At 39.3% G+C, this 26213-nt stretch overlaps 1 protein-coding gene across 1 annotated transcript; it reads left to right on the top strand.

Moving 5' to 3' along the window:
- The first annotated feature begins 3438 nt into the window (after window positions 1-3438).
- ankrd40 (ankyrin repeat domain 40) lies at window positions 3439-16243 on the top strand. Its single transcript, XM_061974108.2, has 5 exons — window positions 3439-4350; window positions 9501-9649; window positions 9958-10578; window positions 14201-14382; window positions 14518-16243. The coding sequence occupies exons 1-5, from the start codon at window positions 4217-4219 to the stop codon at window positions 14656-14658; spliced, it is 1227 nt and encodes a 408-aa protein (XP_061830092.1). The 5' UTR covers window positions 3439-4216; the 3' UTR covers window positions 14659-16243.
- The last annotated feature ends 9970 nt before the right edge of the window (window positions 16244-26213 follow it).

Raw genomic sequence — 26213 nt, 5'->3', positions numbered from 1 at the left:
CAATCGGGCGGAAGGCGGGGTACACCCTGGACAAGTCGCCACCTCATCGCAGGGCCAACACAGATAGACAGACAACATTCACACTCACATTCAAACACGAGGGCCAATTTAGTGTTGCCAATCAACCAATCCCCAGATGCATGTATATATACATATATGTATATATACATATACATATATGTATATATACATATACCTGTGTATATATATATATATATATGTTTATTTTGCACTATACAGTGTTATAAAACTATGATATTATTTTACTTTTAGACTTACACGTTAATATAAGCAATATATGTATTTTATTGTCATGACCAAACCCGCATCTGCAATTAAAACATATCTTATGTGGTTCTGTCAAAATGAAAATTGCAAAAAACATAAACGTGAAAAAATAAAGAAATAAAATATATCAAGACCCCGAAAGGGACAAGCGGTAGAAAATGCATGGATGGAACTCACAATTTGTCGAACCCATTCGACGCCGTATAAGCGATCTCACAAGATGTAGTTTCTCTTTAAATATCCTTCTTGAAAATGGCCTTGCAAATATGTGTTGTCTTGTCTAATCATAAAAGATGCAGACGAGGCGTGTTGGCTGAGTTCTTAAAGTTTACTCCACAGCGTGCTCATCAATAACATGTAGCATAAAATGTCTGCGTTCAACGACCTAAACAGGACTACTGCACATGCTCTTCACTTCTGTGGCATGCTGGATAATGGAGTTCTTATGTTACCTCGCTCATAACATCACAATATATATCTGCCTTAGGCCAGCTCGAAGTCCTTACTGACAACAACTTGTGATCTGATTCACTATCGCAACTGTCTGTCAAATGTTTGTGTCCGTTCACTTACAGCGCACGGACGCCTGCATTGTTTATTTTTAAGGCCTCGGGCAGATTTCGTACAGCATGTCAACATAAGCTAGCTGAATTCTGATTGGATAAAAACTCTATACCCTAAAAACAACAGCGCTGGAAGGAGCATAATATGACATGAAGAGAATATGAATACTTTTCGATATTTAGGGAAAGTAAATAAAAACATACTTTTATCTTTAATTAAAATAATATCATAGTTTTATAACACTGTATAGTGCAAGATATATATATATATATATACATATATATATATATATATATATATGTGTGTATATATATATATATATATATATATATATATATATATATATCTTGCACTATACAGTGTTATAAAACTATGATATTATTTTAATAGTTTTATAACTCTGTATAGTGCAATATATATATATATATATATATATATATATATATATATATATAGTGCAATATATATATATATATATATATATATATATATATATTGCACTATACAATGTTATAAAACTATGATGTTATTTTACTTTACTCTAAAAGTAAAATAATATAGTGTATACAGTATACACTGTATAGTGCAATATATATATATATATATATATATATATATATATATATATATATATATATATATATATATATATATATATATAGTGTGTGTTATAAAACTATGATTCTATTTTACTTTTAGAGTAAATATATATATATATATATATATATATATATATATATATATATATATATATATATATATATATATATACTGTATGTGTGTATATATTGCACTATACAGTGTTATAAAACTATGATATTATTTTACTTTTCGACTTACACGATAATGTAAGCAATATAGTATTTTATTCGTACAAACTAACATCCACAGACACAATGCGTTGAAAAACATGACATCGGCAAAAATTTTGCACAGAAAACCTTAATTTAACAACATTAAATTGTGTATAATAAATATACCTGACACAAAACAAATTCAATCAATTGTTAATCAGACTTTCTAACTAGCAGGGATTAATAATTAAAAGAATACATATAAAAACAAGTATTGAAAAATGGTTAAAACAGAAAAGCCCTTAAATTAATTTCTCTTTATTGGAGGAATTTAAATTGTGTTAGATAAACCCAATTTGTTTGTGTTATTTATGTATTCCTTTACTTTTTTTGTATTTATCTTTTGGTATTGTATCTGACTTTACTCTCTAACACGGTTGTTAGTGTAAATATGTTGATTATTCAACCCTGTGAGTGTCTGTAGTGTTGAAATGTGTAGACATTGCTTTAATTTGTTTGTATATTGTCAATTAATACTGTTTTAGATTATCGGTTCACAGCCGAGTGTGAAGCGACTGGGATGGGAATCAGCACCTCCAAGTCTGAGTCCATGGTTCTGGCCCGGAAAATGGTGGAGTGCCATCTCCGGCTTGGGGAGGAGATCTTGCCCCAAGTGGAGGAGTTCAAGTACCTTGGAGTCTTGTTCACGAGTGAGGGAAGAGTGGATCGTGAGGTCGACAGGCGGATCGGTGCGGCGTCTTCAGTAATGCGGACGCTGTATCGATCTGTTGTAGTGAAGAAGGAGATGAGCCGGAAGGCAAAGCTCTTAATTTATCGGTCGATCTACGTTCCCATCCTCACCTTTGGTCATGAGCTTGGGGTTATGACGGAAAGGACAAGATCACGGGTACCTCGGCCGAAATGAGTTTCTTCTGCCGGGTGGCAGGGCTCTCCCTTAGAGATAGGGTGAGAAGCTCTGTCATCTGGGAGGAACTCAAAGTAAAGCCGCTGCTCCTCCACATCGAGTGGAGCCAGATGAGGTGGTTCGGGCACGTCCGACCGGTAGGAGGCCACGGGGAAGACCCAGGACACATTGGGAAGACTACCGTATTTTTCTGACTATAAGTCGCAGTTTTTTTCATAGTTTGGCCTGGGGTGCGACTTGTACTCAGGAGCGACTTATGTGTGAAATTGTTAACACATTACCGTAAAATATCAAATAATATTATTTAGCTCATTCACGTAAGAGACTAGACATATAAGATTTCATGGGATTTAGCGATTAGGAGTGACAGATTGTTTGGTAAACGTATAGCATGTTCTATATGTTATAGTTATTTGAATGACTCTTACCATAATATGTTACGTTAACATACCAGGCACGTTCTCAGTTGGTTATTTATGCGTCATATAACGTACACTTATTCAGCCTGTTGTTCACTATTCTTTATTTATTTTAAATTGCCTTTCAAATGTCTATTCTTGGTGTTGGGTTTTATCAAATACATTTCCCCAAAAAATGCGACTTATACTCCAGTGCGACTTATATGTGTTTTTTTCCTTCTTTACTATGCATTTTTGGCCGGTACGACTTATACTCCGGAGCGACTTATAGTCCGAAAAATACGGTATGTCTCCCGGCTGGCCTGGGAACGCCTCGGGATCCCCAGGGAGGAGCTGGACGAAGTAGCTGGGGAGAGGGAAGTCTGGGCTTCCCTGCTTAGGCTGCTGCCCCCGCGACCCGACCTCAGATAAGTGGAAGAAGATGGATGGATGGATGGATAGTTTATTTCAAAGAAAGCAATGCAATTTCATAAAACACATGACTACACATGGTTTAAAAAAAGCCAGATTTAGCCAGAAGGCTAGTTTTCATCTGTAAAAAAAAAAGAAAAATAAGTTAAAGTACCAATGATTGTCACACTCACACACTAGGTGTGGTGAAATTAACCTCTGCATTTGACCCATCCCCTTGTTCCACCCCCTGGGAGGTGAGGGGAGCAGTGAGCAGTCTCCTGGCCATGATGTAAAAAAAAAAGGCAGTAAAATTACAATTTAAAAGAAAAAGAAAAAAAGCACACAATACATTGACAATATAATAAATAAATAAAAATACAACATCACAACATATTATGTCACAACGTTTGTGTGTTCAGTTGTTTAAAAACATCTACGGAACTACATTTGTGTCGCGGTTGTTACACTTTAAAGTGTCCCCCGATGAGGCGGCGGTGCTTCTGGCAACCTGCTGACGGAACTCTGACAGCCCCGATAAGATTAAGTGGTTAAACCCTGTGTGGACTGTGACTTTAGCGACCGAACCAATAACACGGGTAATTAGGGACCGTGAAGGAGTGTCAGACGAGATAAGCGCGAAATAATCAATTTGCTTAGGAAGGAATTTGTTGTTTTCAGCTAGCATTAGCACCATCGAACTGCTATCAGCCAGTCAAGCTAGCAAGTTCATATTTAGCTCGGCGGCTAATGCTACATCCGTCCATCCATTTACTACCGCTTGTCCAAGCTTGTGCAAATCCTATGAACTCGGGGATATCGTAGCCTCCGCAAACATGTCCACCACTTCGTTGGATAAAGAACTGCAGGAGCGACTGAGAGAGGCGTGTGCCATCGGGGACATTGACGAAGTGCGGACATTGGTAGAGAGTGGAGTCAACGTCAACTCCCAAAACGAAATAAATGGATGGTAAGTGTGGGAGATATTGGGTGTGCTCTTTCAAATGTCAACAAATTTCCTGTAGTTGTTGTTTTTTAAATAATGTTGTGTTGAGTGTTTCGTGTGTCTGGCTTGATCTCTGCTACCCTATTAGCTAAATCATGGCTTAACCTTTCTAAAATCCTCTTGTGCAGGGTTCCCCAACCTGTTTTTCCACCAGGGACCGGTTTAATGTATGTATTATTTTCACGGAGCGACTTTCCACGTGTGGCAGATAAAAGTGCAAAAAAAAAAAATGAGCATGAAATATTTTCCTTTGGCTACAATCTGGCACATTACCATTGTATATGTCCATTAATGTGCATAGTCCCATGGACTATAACAAAGGAGTTGTAATATACATTTATTAACAAGCTTATTGGTGTAATTAGTGCAGAGCTGGACAAATATTTTGACTCGGGGGCCACATTGAGAGAAAAAAAAGTGTCTGGGGGCGCGGGCCAATGTGTATCAATCAATCAATCAATCAATGTTTATTTATATAGCCCTAAATCACAAAAGTCTCAAAGGGCTGTACAAGCCACAACGACATCCTCGGTACAGAGCCCACATAAGGGACGTAGATGTGAATGACTGAGAAACCGCATATGTGGGTAACCCCCCCTCTCTAGGGGGGGAGACCGAAAGCAATGGATGTCGAGTGACATAATATTATGAAAGAACAGTCCTTAGTGGATCTAACATAGTAGTGAGAGTCCAGTCCATAGTGGGGCCAGCACGAGACCAGCAGGAGACCATCCCGAGCGGAGACGGGTCAGCAGCACAGAGATGTCCCCAACCGATGCACAGGCGAGCGGTCCACCCCGGGTCCCAACTCTGGACAGCCAGCACTTCATCCATGGTCACCGGAACCGGAATAACCCGGCGAGGAGGCAGAGGAGAAAAGAAAAGAAACAGCAGATCAACTGGTCTAAAAAGGGGGGTCTATTTAAAGGCTAGAGTATACAAATGAGTTTTAAGATGGGACTTAATTGCTTCTACTGAATTAGCATCTCTAACTGTTACCGGGAAGGCATTCCAGAGTATTGGAGCCCGAATGGAAAACGCTCTATAGCCCGCAGACTTTTTATGGGCTCTGGGAATCACTAATAAGCCGCAGTTCTTTGAACGCAGGTTTCTTACCGGGACATATGGTACAATACAATCGGCAAGATAGGATGGAGCTAGACCGTGTAGTATTTTATACGTAAGTAGTAAAATATTAAAGTCGCATCTTAAGTGCACAGGAAGCCAGTGCAGGTGAGCCAGTATAGGCGTAATATGATCAAACTTTCTTGTTCTTGTCAAGAGTCTAGCAGCCGCATTTTGTACCAATTGTAATCTTTTAATGCTATGTATTATGTATTATTATGTATTATGTATTATGTATTATGTATGTGTGTTGGATAAGCTCAGATCAATCGGATTTGATAAAACCTCATCGAGCTTGATGCAATCTTACTTGAAGGGGAGGAAACAGGTGGTAGAGGTGAACGGCACCGTGTCCCCCCCCCTCTCAGTAAGCTGTGGAGTCCCCCAAGGCAGTATATTAGGGCCTTTACTGTTCCTAATATACGTAAACGACATGTCATCAGCATGCGACTGTGAATTGTTCCTGTTTGCGGATGACTCGGCCCTGCTGGTGTCCGGCAAGGACAAGTCACAGGTGGAAAAAATCCTCAGTGCCGAACTCTGTAGAATTTGCACCTGGCTCGCTAACAATAAGCTATCCATACACTTAGGTAAAACGGAATCCATCCTACAAACCCCGTTTCCATATGAGTTGGGAAATTGTATTGGATGTAAATATAAACGGAATACAATGATTTGCAAATCATTTTCAACCCATATTCAATTGAACGCACTACAAAGACAAGATATTTGATGTTCAAACTTATAAACTTTATTATTTTTTTGCAAATAATAATTAACTTAGAATTTCATGGCTGCAACACGTGCCAAAGTAGTTGGGAAAGGGCATGTTCACCACTGTGTTACATGGCCTTTCCTTTTAACAACACTCAGTAAACGTTTGGGAACTGAGGAGACACATTTTTTAAGCTTCTCGGGTGGAATTCTTTCCCATTCTTGCTTGATGTACAGCTTAAGTTGTTCAACAGTCCAGGGGTCTCCGTTGTGGTATTTTAGGCTTCATAATGCGCCACACATTTTCAATGGGAGACAGGTCTGGACTACAGGCAGGCCAGTCTAGTTCTCGCACTCTTTTACTATTAAGCCACGTTGATGTAACACGTGGCTTGGCATTGTCTTACTGAAATAAGCAGGAGCGTCGATGGTAACGTTGCTTGGATGGCAACATATGTTGCTCCAAAACCTGTATGTACCTTTCAGTATTAATGGCGCCTTCACAGATGTGTAAGTTACCCATGTCTTGGGCACTAATACACCCCCATACCATCACAGATGCTGGCTTTTCAACTTTGCGCCTATAACAATCCGGATGGTTCTTTTCCTCTTTGGTCTGGAGGACACGACGTCCACAGTTCCAAAAACAATTTGAAATGTGGACTCGTCAGACCACAGAACACTTTTCCACTTTGTATCAGTCCATCTTAGATGAGCTCAGGCCCAGCGAAGCCGACAGCGTTTCTGGGTGTTGTTGATAAACGGTTTTCGCCTTGCATAGGAGAGTTTTAACTTGCACTTACAGATGTAGCGAACAACTGTAGTTACTGACAGTGGGTTTCTGAAGTGTTCCTGAGCCCACTGATGTCGCTTGTTGATGCAGTACAGCCTGAGGGATCGAAGGTCACAGGCTTAGCTGCTTACGTGCAGTGATTTCTCCAGATTCTCTGAACCCTTTGATGATATTACGGACCGTAGATGGTGAAATCCCTAAATTCCTTGCAATAGCTGGTTGAGAAAGGTTTTTCTTAAACTGTTCAACAATTTGCTCACACATTTGTTGACAAAGTGGTGACCCTCGCCCCATCCTTGTTTGTGAATGACTGAGAATTTTATGGAATCTACTTTTATACCCAATCATGGCACCCACCTGTTCCCAATGTGCCTGTTCACCTGTGGGATGTTCCAAATAAGTGTTTGATGAGCATTCCTCAACTTTATCAGTATTTATGGCCACCTTTCCCAACTTCTTTGTCACGTGTTGCTGGCATCAAATTCTAAAGTTAATGATTATTTGCAAAAAAAAAAAAGTTTATCAGTTTGAACATCAAGTATGTTGTCTTTGTAGCATATTCAACCGAATATGGGTTGAAAATGATTAGCAAATTATTGTATTCCGTTTATATTTACATCTAACACAATTTCCCAACTCATATGGAAACAGGGTTTGTATTTGGGTCCCAAATCAACCTTAAGAAAGTCAGTGACTTCACTATTAAAGTGGGTGACATTGTTATCACCAGGGAAGATGAGGTCACCTACATTGGTTCCATTCTAGAGGCCAATCTTTCCTGTGATAAAATGGCAACCAAGGTAATCAAAAAGGTCAACCAACGAACAAGATTTCTCTACAGAATCTCCTCTCTGGTCAACAAAAGCACCATGAAGATTCTAGCGGGAACTCTCATTAAACCCTTTTTCGATTATGCATGCACCTCCTGGTACCCCAGCACCTCCAAAACCCTCAAATCTAGACTCCAAACATCCCAGAACAAGCTAGTCAGGTTACTTCTAGACCTCCACCCCAGATCACACCTCACTCCTACCCACTTCTTCAAAGTGGGCTGGCTCAGGATGGAGGACAGAATAAAACAACTTGCACTGTGCCTAGTCTATAAAATTCGCTACACCTCCCTGATACCGAAGTACCGGTACATGTCAAACTACTTCCATAACGTAAATGACCGCCATAACCACAACACCAGGGGGAGCTCCACAAACCACGTCAAACCCAGATTCCGATCTAACAAAGGTCTTAACTCATTCTCCTTCTATGCCACATCAATATGGAATGCACTCCCAACAGGTGTAAAAGAAAGTGCATCTCTGTCCTCCTTCAAAACCGCACTAAAAGAACACCTCCAGGCAGCTACAACCCTAGACTAACACCCTCCCCCCACCACATCCCACCTCCCCGGATTGTAAATAATCAAATGTAAATAATTAAATGTATATACTTGTTCTTATGCTGTACAGTATGTGTGTTTGGGTCCCTTTTTTTCAGGAACACTATTACCAAAAGTCAACGTCCGATAGAATTCTAAAACATGTTATGACAGACACCTCAAAAAACAGAATGGAATTTTAGAGTTTTTTACTGACTGGGACACCCAAAATTTACACAAAAATAAAGAAAGTGGGATTTATAATATTAACTATTAACAATAAAAAATTTTAATATTAACAACATATGAACTTCGCTCCTCTTTTACTTCTCAGACCAGCTCCTCGATAGTTGTGTATCTTTTACAATCAAACAAAACACAACAAAAATGTAACAAACAGCAAAATATGAATGCAAAGTGTAATAAACACCTACAATATGATATGTTATCACGTAAAAATCTGTTTCTGACACACGCGTTTGGGGCTGGCTGCTCTGAAAACAAACCCCGTCCACTCTGCTTTGTTCCTGGTCTGAGCTACCGTAATAACTCCTGTAACACTCAAAAGTGCAGATTTCAACCATTGTAATATTTTCTATAGTTCAAGACTTACGGTCATTTAAAAACAGCACTGCACATCAAAATGGCCACGATAGTGTTGATGTTAAAGGTCTAAAAAAATTATGTACAACGTTCGGTGGGCCGGATTGAAAATCTTAACGGGCGGCATGTGGCCTGCGGGCCCTATTTTGCCCAGGTCTGGTTTAGTGGGAGAGGCGAAAGTTAAGTTGGAGAAAATGCGGTGAGTTTATAAATGATTTAATTTCCCGAGTGGGACAAGCGGTAGAAAATGGATGGATGTTTCTGAGCGGCCCGGTAGCAAATGCGTCACGGACCGGTGGTTGAGGACCACTGCTCTAGTGGGTAGTTTGGGATGTTATGTAAACAAAACAAGAACATGTTTGCTGTAATACAGCCTACCAAGTATTAAACATATTTGCTTGCCGCGTTTTATTAAATACACAGCTGACGGTTTACACTAATTGCCCTCAATGGTCTAATTCAACATTGTTTTGTTTAATTTGAATGTGATCTCTTTAATCTCTCCAGGACTTGCCTGCATTGGGCATGCAAGCGGAACCATAAGCTCATCGTGTCCTACTTACTAAGTAGTGGTGCGGACAAAGACATCCTTACGGCGAAGGATGAGATGGCTGCACAACTCACGTCCAAGCCAGAGATCAAACGACTTTTAGGAGGTATGCTCTACCCTGGTTAATTCCTGATATCTATCTGTTGTGTGTGCGATAGATTAATATTCAATTTGCAGGTAGCAGTATGGATGTTAATCCTACATTATAGACCGCAAGGAAGCTGGAAATATATGATTTGAAGCTTGTTTGGGCCAACAGAACATAAACAAAGAAAATGGCTGACAACAAGTGCCATAAGCGTTGAGTAGCTCTGTTGTTGCTTGACTTGATTCTTACTTAACTTTTCTGAAAGGTACCGGTAATATGTGTGTGTATCTGGAATGTGGTATTGACTTTACTTAATGTTTCCATAGTTGAAGTGGAAGACCTGCCTGAAGTCCCGGGGCCTGAGTTGCCAATCATCCCCAATTATTTGTCAAACCCGCTTTTCATATACTCCAAGATGGATAAGAAGAGAGAGCTGCTCCTCTCTCAGCACATTGTACAAAATGGATCTGTGGAACACATTGAGACTACGGACAGCGATTCAGCCCCCCTTTCTCCAACCGAGCACCTTCAGTTGTCTCAAAGCCTGGTCACTGATGAGCCCTCCACAAACGCCATCCTTCTTAACCAGGCCAGGGAATTTGTTCCTCTGGCTGAGCAAAACGGGGCGACACCGGTCTATGGTCTACCCCACAACAACCACACGGTTGTAAACTGCACGGTGCCGGCAGATCTGTCGGTCGAGCCTCACCTCGTCAACCACACTGTGCCACACAACGGAACCATGTGCTCGCCTCCTTTGGCCTCGCACAGTCCGGGTTTGGCTTGCAGCAGTGGGGGTCAGGTCCAAGCGCCTGTGACTAGCGCTAACCCAGCTGTGAGCAGGCAGCAGTCCGTGCCGCAGCAGATAGGCTACAGTCAGCCGGGGGGACATTTGCCCGCATTCCAGCCTTTTTTCTTCACAAGCACCTTCCCAGTCAATGTGCAAGGTGAGTGCCAACTCTTAATATGCAGGACTTTTTCGTCAAGAGGTAATAATGTACTTTAGGATTACATCTTAGACAACGGTATTGATCTCGACTAGATTTGTCTGTGTGTGTTTTCTTTGTCTCTCGCATTTGAACAGGGTGCAATAGTGCTCACTCCGTTCATCCCTCTGAGCACGTTTATTCAATAGAACTAAATGAATGCAGTGAACCCTCTTGTCGTCCTTGGTCTTTGTCCTGGTGGGTGGAGGGGAGACTGTTATCTTACACACACGCACGCACAGGCTGCATGTACAGAGCCTCGGGAGTCGGGACTCGCTAGTGAGAAGCACCCCAAAGTAACAGAAATTAGGATGGAAAAAGATAAATGCCAAGCCAAATGTCACCGTGTGGGAATATTTCAGCTTCAAACCAAATTAGCAACATCAGCCCATCAATACGGACGAACAAGCCAATATGCACAATTTGTTGGAAAGTGATGGCAATAAAAAAAGACAACAAACCAACCAGTTTTTCCAACTAGGAAAAAACTACACTTCACGATATGTTAAATATTTATTGAATTTGCAGTTTTGCTAACAGCGATTGAGAGTCTTTTTTATTTTTTTTTATTTTTATGTTTGTTTACTTAGTTAGGCTCATTAAAAAATGTCACGTTCCCATTACAATGATAATAAATTCCATCCATCCATCCATCCATCTTTTTTCGCTTATCCAAGGTCAGGTCGCGGGGGCAGCAGCTTGAGCAGAGAAGTTCAGACTTTTATCTCCCCAGCCACTTCATCTAGCTGCTCCTGGGGGATCCCGAGGCGTTCCCAGGCCAGCTGGGAGACTTTAGCTGCGTTTCCATTGCAGTGTTTCGCCAAATAAAATCAATATTTCAACAAAGTACATTTGTGACTTGAAGGTGTTACCCTAAAAGAGTGTTTTGCATCCGTAATTCTCATAAAATCTGGTCTTGTGAGACTCCACTTTGAGGAAGATGGACCCTTTGCTATTCCATGGTTTTGGAACTGTGATTACAATTGCAGCCACTGCTATTGCCTTGAGCGAAGAAAACGGAAGCAGCAGCCACAAATAAGGGATCTTTGGCAAAGAATTGTGAACCAGGAATTCACGGATTAATTGTGGATTCAAGGGCCCCATTGACATTGTTCAGACATGTGGGTCTCTCCGAGCTTGCGGCTTGGCCTCTATTGCCGGTAAGGGATGGCCCAGTTGGTTAGGGATGCCGCTTTGCTACCCACAACCAACCGATAACAAGCGAGACCAAGACGACCTGTCTGGACAAGTTGTCCTGTGTTGGCACCACGCCGCTTCGGTAAATGCGAAAAAATTGTTTCCATCATGCTTTTGCGACACACTTCAATATTGAAATGTCTGTAAACCACCTCATGAGAGCGTAAAAACGTTCTAGCGATATTTGAGATGTTTTTTCGAAATATGGGTGTTTCCATTGCCAGCTTCTTATTGCAATATTTAGGCTCTGCACATTTCTAGGGGTAATGGAGTCGGCAGCGTCAGTCCCCCCAATGTGTCCTGGGTCTTCCCTGTGGTCTCCTACCGGTCGGACGACCCCTGAACATCTCCCCGAGGGAGGCGTTTGGGGGGGGCCTCCGGAACAGATGCCCGAACCACCGCATCTGGCTTCTCTGAATGTACTGGAGGAGTGGATTTACTCTGAGCTCCGCCCGGATGACAGAGCTTCTCACCCTATTTCTAAGGGAGAGCCCCACCACCCAAAAGAGAAAACGTATTTGTCCGCTTGTACCCGTGATCTTGTCCTTTTGGTCATAACACAAAGCTAATGATCATAGGTGAGGATATGAATGTAGATCGACCAGTAAATTTAGAGCTTTGCCTTCCGGCTCAGCTCCTTCTCCACCACGACGGATTGATACAGGGTTTGCAGCACTGCAGAAACCGCACCGAAGCGCCTGTTGATCTCACGATTCACAAGAAATGTACTTGAACTCTTCCACTTTGGCCAAGGTCTCCTCCCCAACCCGGAGATGGCACTCAACCCTTTTACTGGCGAGAACTATGGACTCAGACTTGAAGGTGCTGATTCCAAGAAATTCAACGAGCAATACAAGTTATTTGCGTTTGATAGGGCTGTTATTGCACAGGGGTTAGTGCATGTGCCTCACAATACGGAGGTCCTGAGTTCAAACTCCATCTTTTTGTGTAGAGTTTGCATGTTCTCCCCGTGACTACGTGGGTTCCCTCCGGGTACTCCGGCATTCCACCCACCTCCAAAGACATGCACCTGGGGGCAGGTTGATTGGCAACACTAAATTGGCCCTAGTGTGTGAATGTGAGTGTGAATATTGTCTGTCTATCTGTGTTGGCCCTGCGATGAGGTGGCAACTTGTCCAGGGTGTACCCGCCTTCCGCCCGAATGCAGCTGAGATAGGCTCCAGCTCCCCCTGCTACGCCGAAAGGGACAAGCAGTAGAAAATGGATGGAATATTATTATTAGTTACATTGCATGCACATGCAGATTACATTATTTTGATCCTAAAATAATGCTGGCAATAACATTGTTTATCGGCAATTTATGGGACAATATATCATCCGGCAAATTTAGTTTTCAGTCTGGGGCTATGTATATTAACTACTTAAAAAAATATCCAAGTTGTATCTATAAAGTATTGTCCCTTAAAGGGGAACTACACTTTTTTGGAATTGTGCCTTTTGTTCACAATCATTATGAGGGGCAAGAAGATTGATGTATTTTTTTTAATGTATTCTAACTTGAAATAAAAGTCCGCTTATAACAGTTATAGTTATTGGGAGGTCCTGTATTCCTCCCTTAAATCCCTGTACAAAACATCCAAAAAAGTGCCAACTATACTCCATTTATATTTCATGACTTGAATATTAACCAACAATTAGCGATATTGTTATTATAAGCGCTAACGCTTACAAACTATTTTTAGCGCGCCGTGATCAGAGGGAGCTAACAGCTTGTTGTTATTGCACAGTGCGGTCAGCTGCTTTTACGCCACGCAGCTCCAAGGTTTATTCTAGATCATAAATAATGCCTTTCACCTGCATAGTGAAAGGATGAAGACGTAATCTAACGAGTTGGTCAACTTAGGCATCTAATTCCGACCCAGAAATGGCGAGAAATAAACGAAGACGCATGGTCTGCGCTTGGTCCCCCCTTTTTTTCTTCGCTAGGATATTTAGTCATTATTAATCTAAATGGAAATATGTAGGCAGACATTGCAGAGTAAGTAAAGTTTTACTTTAAAAAAAAAAAAAAGAACTTTGTGCTGCCTTTTTTAAATTAATGCCCCGCCGAATGCTTAAAACTATCAAAATACATATATATGTGTTTGTGAATGTGCCTGTTACAACATTACATATATGTACTTGGAGTGTGTGTATATAAAACCTTGATGGAGGTGTTTGGATGTTATTTAGAGCGCTTTATAGGCAGAATAGAGCGACTCCCATATGCTCTATTCTAAGCAGAGTTTTCATCGCATTTTTTTACTCTTTAGAATGCATAAAAATGTTGACTTTGAATGAATGAGTTTCCTACTCCAAATCCATGAACCAAAACTGTGTGGGGCGGGGAGAAAGTGTCTTGAACCCATCTTTTTTTCTCCTGCAGAGTTAGTACTGAAGGTGCGTATTCAGAACCCAAACGCGCGGGAGAACGACTTCATCGAAGTAGAGCTGGACCGCCAGGAGCTCACGTATCGCTCACTGCTCAGGGTCTGCTGCCGTGAGCTGGACATCAGTACGGAGCATGTGGAGAAGATCCGCAAGCTGCCAAACACTATGTTGAGAAAGGTAAAACAGGCTTAATTTTTTTACAAAGTTTGTGACAATTTTACCCAATTTATTTATTTTTTGATACAAGTGGAAATGTGCTGCCTTTGCATTTTTGCTGCAACATTCAATGATTGACTTCTCCTCTATACCCAGGACAAAGATGTCGCTCGGCTGCAGGACTTCCAGGAGCTGGAGGTTGTCCTGGAGAAATCTGAGGGCTTGTCCTTCTCCAGCACAGGGAGCTTGACCGACAGACCCTGCTACAACATGAAGGCCTCCCGCCTCACCTACTAGTGCACCCCAACAGAGTTTCCCTGCTTCTAATGGGCTTGTGTAGCTGCCCCTCGAGCAGCCATTACCCAGTTGCCTGCCAGATCTCTTGTCAAGCTTTGTTCAGCTGGGGTGTTCTGCCAAATTTCCTGAATGGGATTTCATTTATCAAGTTCGCCAGCTATTGTCCTGTTCCTGGCCCTTTCGCTGCTTTAGTGTTCCCAACGAGCTGTTAGAGACCTGATCCACGGCGGCTTGGATATTTGGCCCCATCTCTTCTTCCCAGTGCACTTTGTGCCAAGGATTCAGAGGAACAACATGGAGTAGGTCAGGGACTTTGGCCTGTTATTCTGTTGACTGAACGGGTTTCTGCAATAGCCTTATTTGGACGTCTCAATCTGCAAACTTTGGACAAAGGTCTGATTTTAGTCTGGTTTGCTTGTTGAAAGATTTTCCAATTGGCTTACTTACACACTGTCATACATGGTGTCGCTTTAGTGTCTTTGCTGCAGAGGGGAATTCTATTAGTTACGTGACCTTTTTTTGGATTGGTCATTTTAGCTGCTGTCTACACACGAGTGGACATGTAAAACCTGTAGAAAGGAACAGTTATTTTCATCTTTAAAGTTATTTGGTGAATTGGACCTTTTTTTGGTATGAAGCTTTTGTTGACAATTTTAGAAACCATTTCTGCTGAATCAGCTCATTGGATCGAATAATGAGCAAACTGTCAGAAAGGAATGCAACTGTGCAAGTTTTCAGTTGTATTTTAGTAACCTGCTTATTGAGACATGCGGAACCGTGGAAGCAAATGCTCAATTATTCCAACTATATCGTTCTAAGAAAAGTGAATTTATGAACAATCTACATCGTTTTGGCTGACATTGTTTCTTTTTAATAACTGTTTTTTTATTTCAAATGGTAGCTTTACGAGATAACACTAGTTTGACATGACTTTAACCTGCACTGACAAGATGATTATATTATTATATTATTATTAATACTTACTATATTTGAAGAGGGCACGTGGAGCACCGACTTCTGTTAAATGAGAATTGTTATGCTGCTTCCATCATAGCAGTCTTTTAAAGGTGGGGCCCATTTTCCTGACATTGCACATCCTACAATCGAAAAGTTCCTCTCCCAGTAATAACTGTTTACTGTTCAAAGGTATACCTGAAGCTCTTACTTGTATTTCTATGGTTGACGATATATATTTTTATTAATAAGCATAGTTTTTTTTTCATCTTTTAACCAGGTAGGCCTGTTGTGTTTGTGTCAAAACATTTATGGTGTAAGCTGGAACAGATGAAGAAAAGTGCAATTTGAGGTAAAGACAATGTGAGTCGAAGGCTTTATTGAAGCAAAGACAAGTGAGGCGGATGAAAGGTATGTTTGATGAAGGACTAACAGTATTTGAAGGGTTGTTTATCATTCTATAGGAAAAGCAGATGACATTTTGACCTAACCTATGCATCCAGAGTCTGATATTTTTATAAACGATACATCCTGTGTACTTGCAGATGTAATCGTAGGCACTGTTAAAGCTGTTTTGTTTTGTTTTGGAGACCTGTGTGTTCTTTGATAAAGCATGATGAATGGCTTCATCTCCTCGCCTACTTTGTAGTCCTTCATGATTAAGGTTGCTACTCTTGTAAACTGAACAAATATAACACTGTTTCATGACCTGAACTCAAATGTGTAACAGCTCAGGTGTTCCATTCATCCGCGACAATCACAGGAAATGTTGAAGCATGATAATTCTAGTTCCTTCCAATATCCAGGAACTTAGCACAGCCATAGAAAAGTAGTAGACCGACATTCCATAAACCACAATCAACCTGATCAACTATGCCAAAGAAATGTGTTGCATTGTCTGAAGCAAATGGTCTGATAAAACTGCACATTTTCTTCTGTGAAATAATCCTGCTGTCCAAACAGCCTCTTATGCTTCCCTTGTAGGGTGGATCTCAGCAAAAGGAGAAGCGCTCACTTACAGATTTCAACACATTTGTAAATAATATTTGAGAGGAATCAGCCTTTTGTGTTTTTCGAAAAAGATACGTTCAACACCAGAAAAATGGGAACAAAAACAAAAATGTGGGGTTTGTAGTTTTTGGTTTTTCATAATTGAAAACCAACTTGACAGCCACTAGAGGGAAGTAAAGATTCATGCCTTTTTAAATCGTGTCTGTCTAATAATTGCTAGGAGACACCTTTTAACCCCCATTCAAGTCAGATTGAAGTCAAAGTTCAATGTTCTGAAGTCACTAACCTAAACTATTCATCTCCAGTTGGCACACACACACTGCGGGCTTCAATGATTCTTTTTCCAGGATGGAATTATAACATGTTTCCCTAGTCTTAAAGTTGAATTAGGTGCCAAATTTGGACTTATTTAGAATGTTCTATTAATTTACAGGTTAAAAAAGATACATAGGTATCTTAATCATAAAATATTAAGTGCATGTTCTCCAGGTTCCTGAATGACCTTTAACCTGTATAAAGTCAAACCCTATGTATTGCCTTTTTATTAGTTAGTATGATTGACTGCAGATGATACTGTATTTTGCAGCATTAAAGAATGGACTGTGAAAATTCTAAATGGGGTTGGGGTAATTTCCATTAGTAAAAGTATATATCAGAAGTGCTTCAGAGTTTGCGGCTTCACGCAATATCATCTTTTTTTAAAGCAAGTCATTTTGGGCTAAACTAAGCATTTTAAAGCATAACAATGGCTAAATGAACTGCATTGTCAGCACTAGTACAGTAGTATTGGCCACTAGATCAGACCAAACCAATCAGTATCAGTATATTTGTGAGCTCTGAACCGAGGATGTCGTCGTGGCTTGTGCAGCCCTTTGAGACATTAGTGATTTAGGGCTATATAAATAAACGATTGATTGATTGATATCATGGCCACTGAGTGGCTCAGCTTCAGGTAATTACTGCATTGGATTAAACAAGTGTAAAAGTGACTATGTGGATGTTTCTGCATGTCTAGAAGACTTATTTAGGAGGTCAACAGGGTTTTTTATGCTCTAGCTATGAGAATATTTATTTTAACCGATACTTTCCGCAATCAGGCCATGAATCAATTGATAACGATATACAAATTGTTGTGGTTTTTTCTTGAAAATATATTTTTGAGATTTTAGATTTTTTTTCATGCAACAGTCACACCTTGCACCATCAAAGTAAGGAACACAACTCCAAAAGAAAAAAAACAATATATTCAAATATTCCAACCCAGAGGTTTACCGTATATGAAACCATGCATGGAGTCTTTGCTGATTGCACATTTCAAACCCCCCCCAGATGTCTTCTTCACATTTGACCTGTGCAGGTTTTGCACAACAAGTCACTGCAGTACATTTTCTCCTAACCCCAAATCACCTACATGTGTTTTTGGAGACATTTTGTTATGTTCCCCTTGTGATGTAAAGAACACAAACAACACCTACGTCGTAGTGATACACTTGTATGTGAGTGCATGTGGCGAGCAGATGTTCCGGCAATGCAAACCAGGGAGCCCTAATATTGCATCATCTCACGGGATGGTTTAAGAAATGTTTAAAATCAAGTTATTCATCGTGACTGCGTGTTGCAGAACTGCACTTGCATCATTTTTAATGTTACATACATACTGTGACTATTTTAGTGGACACACATTTACCTGCACATGGGTGCCTGTCCCGCAGTGTTTTGCTTAGGGCCCCGCTGTGGCTGGAAGTGGCCCTCTCTTTTTATTTACAAGCGAGGTGCTTATAATGTGCTTATAGCATGAACAGTCAGTTATTGTTTTAAATCAGCTCTACCAGTCTCTAATAGGACACAAGTAGCATGGTGGCTAAGAGTATTTTAGAAATGGAGACAGGTTTTTACTCTTCTTGGACTTGGGGCCTTTGCTGCACTGTAAACATGTTCATTGCAACTTACTGTCTAATAATTGCAATACTTTCACAGTAACATTTTAAGTAGTTTACTGTGAAATATCTTTATAGCATCTTACTGTAACTGCGGAGCTGTGATTTTACAGTTAATTACAATAAAAGTATAACTAAATGCTGTATCGTCACAGTTGTAATTTTGTTAGACCTGTCAAAAAATAACTCGTGATTAATCACCAAAAATTATGGCCTTGATAATGTATATAATGAGCTTAATCAAATACACCCTGACTGGACATTAGATAAAGCTGTTACCAAGTATTGGGCAAATAAATGTAGTGCATTCAAGTAGCCTAGAACATTTTGAAAAGTTATTCCTGAATCACATTTTGACAATGAAATTGCATTTGTGTCAAAATATTGCAGTTTTTTTAAAGTTAATTTCAAATTAAGGTGAGTAGTAATCTTTGAATAATCATGATTAATCCATATTCAAAAGTGGTTAATCTGATTGAAAAAATTAATAACTTGACAGCACTAAATTCTATTGTTAATTGAACTTTTGTTTTAACAACATACCGCCACCTAGTGTACAAGAGTGTGCAACATAGCCTACGGAACCCATTAAGAGACAAATCTGTTAGAATTACAGTAGTTTGCTATGATTACAGTATTTTACTGTGAAATTGTCATTTGTTGCAATGTTACAGTGCATTTTGATTACAGAATTTTACTGTTAAATGCTGTAAAAACATTACCAGGTTAGGTAACTTTTTTACCATTTGTAATTTGTAAAGCCGCACAAATACGTGCACCAATGCTATTTAAATAGAAATGCATTGCATTGATGTGTAACTTGATTACAAACTTACCTCCAAAGTCATCATCCTATAATGCAGTTCTTCTCAATAATTTTCTGCTACGCCCCCTAGGAAGGAGAAAACATATTGTGCCCCTGCCCCACTCTCCGCTGTGTTTGTCTACACAATTGTAAGTACACCTCTGCATAACATTGTATCATTAACATTTAAGAAAACAAAAATGAGGAAGAAAATATAGATCACATTGTTTTTTAGTCTGTTATGAAAACGATTTAAAGTGCATCAATTTGCGGGAAAAAAAATAAATCCTTATTTAAACTATTAACATTTTTTGACCAACTTGAGCCATTTCATACTGAAAAATACAATGATATAAACTCAATAAATGATATTAAATACATATTAATCAGCAACATTAACTCAGGCGCATACTACATAACACTTTAACCTACAAAATAAAAACAAATGCAAAAATACCTATGTGTCAAAATTAGGGATGTCCGATAATGGCTTTTTGCCGATATTCAGATATTGTCCAACTCTTTAATTACCGATACCGATATCAACCGATATATACAGTCGTGGAATTAACATATTATTATGCCTAACTTGGACAACCAGGTATGATGAAGATAAGGTACTTTTAAAAAAAATTCATAAAATAAGATAAATAAATTAAAGACATTTTATTCAATAAAAAATAAAGTAAAACAATATAAAAACAGTTACATAGAAACTAGTAATTAATGAACATTAGTAAAATTAACTGTTAAAGGTTAGTACTATTAGTGGACCAGCAGCACGCACAATCATGTGTGCTTACGGACTGTATCCCTTGCAGACTGTATTGATATATATTGATATATAATGTAGGACCAGAATATTAATAACAGAAAAAAACAACCCTTTTGTGTGAATGAGTGTAAATGGGGGAGGAATATTTTTTGGGTTGGTGCACTAATTGTATGTGTATCTTGTGTTTTTTATGTTGACTTGATTAAAAAAAAAAAAACCGATACCGATAATAAAAAAAACGATACCGATAATTTCCGATATTACATTTTAACGCATTTATCTCGCCGATATTATCGGCCATCTCTAGTCAAAATCAATGAATTATCTATGTATTTGATTAGTATTAGAACCGGCCCACAGGCCGCAGCCGCCTGCTGCTGTTTTGCACGCACCAATATCATCAGTGTTGGCGTTAGGGATTTTCAAAATGGGGTCCCAGGGACCCCATCAAGTCATAAAAATGGGGACCCACAGTAAATATTTGGGGTCCCACTTTTTTGTAACCGTTTTGAAAACAAATGATAAATGTATGCATTATCCTGTTATAGCTCACATTCTATATTGTGTTTTGGAAAAAGGTTGTCTTAAACGTTACTTAATTCATTAAAAAAAATAATACAAAAGAAAACACATTTTAATGCATATGTACATTTATTCAGTTATAAACATTCATTCACTTTCTTCTTTCCTTCATGGATCTAAACGTTTCCGCTGCCAGTATTTTTTTCTATATTCTTATTGTAATATTTTCAGAATGTGTTTGTTCTATTTTTGGCCAAAGTAAGACAAAGAAAACAATCTGAAGTTGTCTTTATTTTTTAGTTTTAATGCCATGATTTTAATAGTCCGGCCCGGTTGTGCACAGATCTCCCTCCATGCTAAATATTAGTTTTACACCCCTGCAATAATATGTGCAGATTTATTTAAAAAAAAAAAAATAGAAAGTCAAGATTAATGGCTTCAATGAGCACGTTTTGCAGTGCACAGCTTTTCGAAAAGCGGAGTTTGAAGCATGATACTGATAAAGCATGTTTCCGGTGGTCACGCGTGCTCCCTGGCATCACATTGCTCCACCATTTGAGAAAAACTGCCATAAGGCAATGTGTGCATGTAAATAATCATAAATTAACTTGGTTATAGTTTGGGAATTTACAGTATTCACCCAAACCACAAAGACGACTTGCATTATTTGGTAGCCTGATGGTTGTTTGCTTTTGTAAACAACACACTACAGAAAAATTGTCAGGTAATTAAATAAAAGCATTAATCGGTATGGTCAGTAAAAGAGTGAACTCAAGGAGACGTTTGCACAAGGCCAAAGTCAAGGTCTGTTTGCAGACAAACTATTTGACAAATTACACATATTTATTCAATATGTCTGCTCAGTTATGCTGGGAATGCAGGGTCCTGAAGGTGAGGGTTAGGGGTGCCGGGTTTGGCGGGTGAAGCCGCGAGAAAACACCATCACGTACGTCAATGTGTGTTTGTTGCCATGTGGATGAAACGCGTAAATTATCTAATACTTGACTTTGACATTAATACATTCCCATGTGAACGTTGTGTTTGTAGGCTTTCGGAGGTTGGCAAACACCGTTTAGATCAGTTCTGTTCCTAAAACACAAAATATTACGTCACCATTCCAAATTCAGAGTCGAGCCAACCAGCAGGACAAAGTGTTTTGGTTTGAAAGACCCCTGCTCGGCTGCTCTTCTTAGAATTGGCTCAAGAGGAGCACACAGCAGCTGTCGATAGAATGACCTCAAGCTGTTTGGACTAATACCACGTTGAACCGAATATAAGACGACTGGAATTGTACTTGATAATATGAAATCAAATAATCATTGCACCTTTTTTGGAATTGTGTCCATTATTCACGATCATTATGTGAGACAAGAACACACATTTGTCTTTTCTGTACATTCTAAATCAGGGGTGTCAAACTCATTGTAGCTCAGGGGCCGCATAGAGGAAGATCTGCTCTCAAGTGGGCCGGAATGGTAAAATCATGGCATGATAGCTTCAAAATAAAGACAACTCCGGGTTGTTCTCTTTGTTTTACTTTGGCCAAAAATAGAACAAGCCGATTCTGAAAACGGACAAATCCCAAATAATCCTCTGAACAAAACACTACCAAGTTTGTTGAAAAGTCTGAGGAAATTGGTGCAGCTTCAAAAACACAATGGGCTTAGACTTTGTCTCAGTGTATCTACAAAGCCAGGAATAAACTTTAAGTTAAGGATGTCCGATAATGGCTTTTTGCCGATATCCGATATTCCGATATTGTCCAACTCTTTAATTACCGATACCGATATCAACCGATATATACAGTCGTGGAATTAACACATTATTATGCCTAATTTGGACAACCAGGTATGGTGAAGATAAGGTACTTAAAAAAATAACAATAAATAAGATAAATAAATTAAAAACATTTTCTTGAATAAAAAAGAAAGTAAAACAATATAAAAACAGTTACATTGAAACTAGTAATTAATGAAAATTAGTAAAATTAACTGTTAAAGGTTAGTACTATTAGTGGACCAGCAGCACGCACAATCATGTGTGCTTACGGACTGTATCCCTTGCAGACTGTATTGATATATATTGACATATAATGTAGGAACCAGCATATTAATAACAGAAAGAAAGAACCCTTTTGTGTGAATAAGTGTAAATGGGGGAGGAAGGTTTTTTGGGTTGGTGCACTAATTGTAAGTGTATCTTGTGTTTTTTATGTTGATTTAATAAAAAAAAACGATACCGATAATAAAAAAAACGATACCGATAATTTTCAATATTACATTTTAACGCATTTATGGGCGATGGACATCTCTACTTTAAGTCACAGTCTTTCTGCAGTGATGTGCTGTGAGGTTGATGGCTGGTGAGGCACTGACTTCATCACAGTCAGATTTACAAACATATGAACCCTAAAGAGTATCTTATTCACCATTTGATTGGCAGCAGTTAACGGGTTATGTTTAAAAGCTCATACCAGCTTTCTTCCCTGCTTGGCACTCAGCATCAAGGGTTGGAATTGGGGGTTAAATCACCAAAAATGATTCCCAGGCGCGGCGCCGCTGCTGCCCACTGCTCCCTTCACCTCCCAGGGGGTGAACAAGGGGATGGGTCAAATGCAGAGGACACATTTCATTACACCTAGTGTGTGTGTGTGACAATCATTGGTACTTTAACTTAACTTTAACTCTACACATACAAACTGTAGAACACAAAAAAGCACATTTAATAAAAAAAACGTTATTATGGTCTTACCTTTACTTATAAATTAAGTCCATGCGCCGCAACTAAAGCCCTCACTTAAACTTTCCACGTGCAAGATTGAATCTATTTAAAAAAGTGTAACCGAGGGTTTATTAATGTCGCCTATACTGTATGAAACTACAAAATAACAAACACGGAGGCTCCAGTTTACACGAGGACCACTTTATTTACCTTCTTTCAAAAACCTCCGCAACGTGACATCACTTCCGCTCTTAGCGCCTTCAAAATAAGAGCTCAAGGCATATACTGTATAACAGCGCATAACAGGAACTTAATATCACAAAGAGGAAAGCCCATGAAAATAGGTTACAAAAGTTATTGAATAAGAAGCCAAAAAGTGCAAAAACAATAATGTTCGTGTTGGAGGAGTTGTGAATTAGGTACACCTGCAGTCTGCAGGGGTATCTAATGTTGTGTCCCTGCAGTCATTCACAACTCCTCCAACACCAACATTATTGTTTTTGCACTTTTTGGCTTCTTATGAAATAATTTTTTTAAATAGATTCAATCTTGCACGTGGAAAGTTTAAGTGTGGGCTTTAGTTGATACAACAATTCTACGGCGGGGGTGCAGGAGGCGAGCCTCAGCCAGTGCGTCTTTTGCAGCCCTTTTATGATCGCTCAGCACAAGAAATACTTTACACACATACAGTTGTTGACAAAATACACTGTACATTATATACCTCAGCTAACTAAACTATGGAAATGTATAATATAGTTCATATAGCAATACAGTCTCACTGCACAGCAGGCCAGCAGTTAGCCGAGTCATTGCGCAATCCATGTTGCGGCACTGAGTGACGTGCCTCAACTGGCTGCTGTTCACCGCACCGTCTCTTCTCAGTATTTGAACGGCAAATGTGAAAATTCAGAGATTTTGAATAAAAATAATCTAAAACTGGTGAAGTTAAATGGAAATAACTTTATAGTATAATCACTGGATACATATAACAATTAAATTTTTTTTTTTTCTTTTTACATTTTTTTTCTTTCCGTGATGGCAGGTGAGGCCGCGCCTCACCTGCCTCTAGTGACTGCACGTCACTGTCTTTCTGGGATTGAACAAAAAACACAACATGTAAACTCTTCGAGGTATCAAATACCTGCTTTGTCATGTCCACGTATCAATCCAGCGCTAACTCAACAAACCGTAAGAAACGGAGGTAAAAACTATTCGAAAGGGTTGTGTTCACTTTTCTCGTGTTTGACAGAGACATTTTGGGGGAGTAAGGGTGCCAAATAACAATGTGTTCAAAGCAGAAGACATAAAACGGCATGTTTTAAGTTTCATGTGGGTCGAGGAGGAGCCACAGTCACCCTTTACTGTGTACCTCTTGCTTGGCCTTGGTATAAACCGTTTGCTTGCCAAACAGAATTGCAATTGTGACATCCAGTTGACACATTTAGAACAGCAGCTTGTTTTAATACTTGGCAAACTTATCTTGTGGACTGGATAAAAACCTGTCCGCGGGCCTGATCCGTACGTTTGACACCCCTGTTCTAAATTGTGAAGCGGTAAACAATGCAGGTAATATGGATTCAGCTTTTCCGCCTATAAAGCTCTCTAAAAAACACCCAAAAACCGTCCAAAAACGCTCCATACATGCTGTGACGTGCATATTAACCAAGGTATAGCGACATTGTTATCGTACGAGCTAAGGATCCCCAGCAGGCACGAGACATTGTTACAACATTGATTTTACATACATGTCCTTTAAAACTGGCTTTGAAACAACATTGCAAAATAGTTGTATTTGTAAATTGAGACAACGTTGGACAAACATTGGATCCACATTGTTGGTTGACTAAATTTCAATGGTCAAATCAACATCACAACCTAACATTGAATAAACGTTTCAATGTTATAATTGTGTTGTAGGATATTGGTTGGTAAATGACCAAAATTCAATGGTCAGATCAACGTCAGAACCAAGCATTGATTAAACGTCGTCAAAAAGCATGTTGTTCCAACGTTATGTTTGAGTTGCTTAACGTCATGACCTATTTCAACAAGTTTTTATGTTGTTTTAATGTCTTGATACAGTACCAATTTTTGTTAGTTTGTGTTTGTTAATAAATATTGGTTTTGATACTAAAATAAAATTTTTATAGCAACATTTAAAAATGAGCTGATTATGATAACAGCTGATAACAATTGTTATATCTTGTTTAATTATCACATTTCTGAGCATACAATTGCAGTTTCAAGTCCAAGACATTAAATAACTGCAGTGTATAGTTTATGGTGTATAGTTTTTGTTGTGGCCCTAAAAAATGTTAATACTGTAAGTATTGTGCTTATCACGCAGCAGCTGTTTGATTGAAGTATCAAATTAAAAAGAAGCTTTCAATGGTTACTGTAGATGTAAAACATATATTAACTACTGGTAAAGTGTCCAAACTGTGGCCTCGTTTTTTTTATTGGCATGCAACACATTTTACAGGCAAAACAAACAGATTTGAACATTACACAAAAAAAGAAAGATGGAGTATTAAGTTGTGGTTGGAATTGGTTTGGTTAAACTTTTAGGCTGATATTTTATTCCAGTTCTGTGCGTCAGTGTCATTGCGTTGCAGTTACCATAGCAACGCGAATGCAACTACACCGCCCTCTGTACCGAGGTCAGGTGGTCTTAAAAAGGTTAACTTTTGCATTGAAAGACAAGCCCACCTTGATTTGAGAATGTGAAATATGCAACATCTACTTGCTGAATTTCGGGAATTGCACACAAACGAGACCCAATATGGCAGAAATATATGGAAGTGGGTCATGTTTTACGAGATACTTGGAC

The sequence above is a fragment of the Nerophis lumbriciformis genome, linkage group LG22 (genome assembly GCF_033978685.3).
Source record: "Nerophis lumbriciformis linkage group LG22, RoL_Nlum_v2.1, whole genome shotgun sequence".
Lineage (NCBI taxonomy): Eukaryota > Metazoa > Chordata > Actinopteri > Syngnathiformes > Syngnathidae > Nerophis > Nerophis lumbriciformis.
Note: the sequence above shows the minus strand (reverse complement) of the source record. Positions and strands in the feature narration are given on the sequence as shown.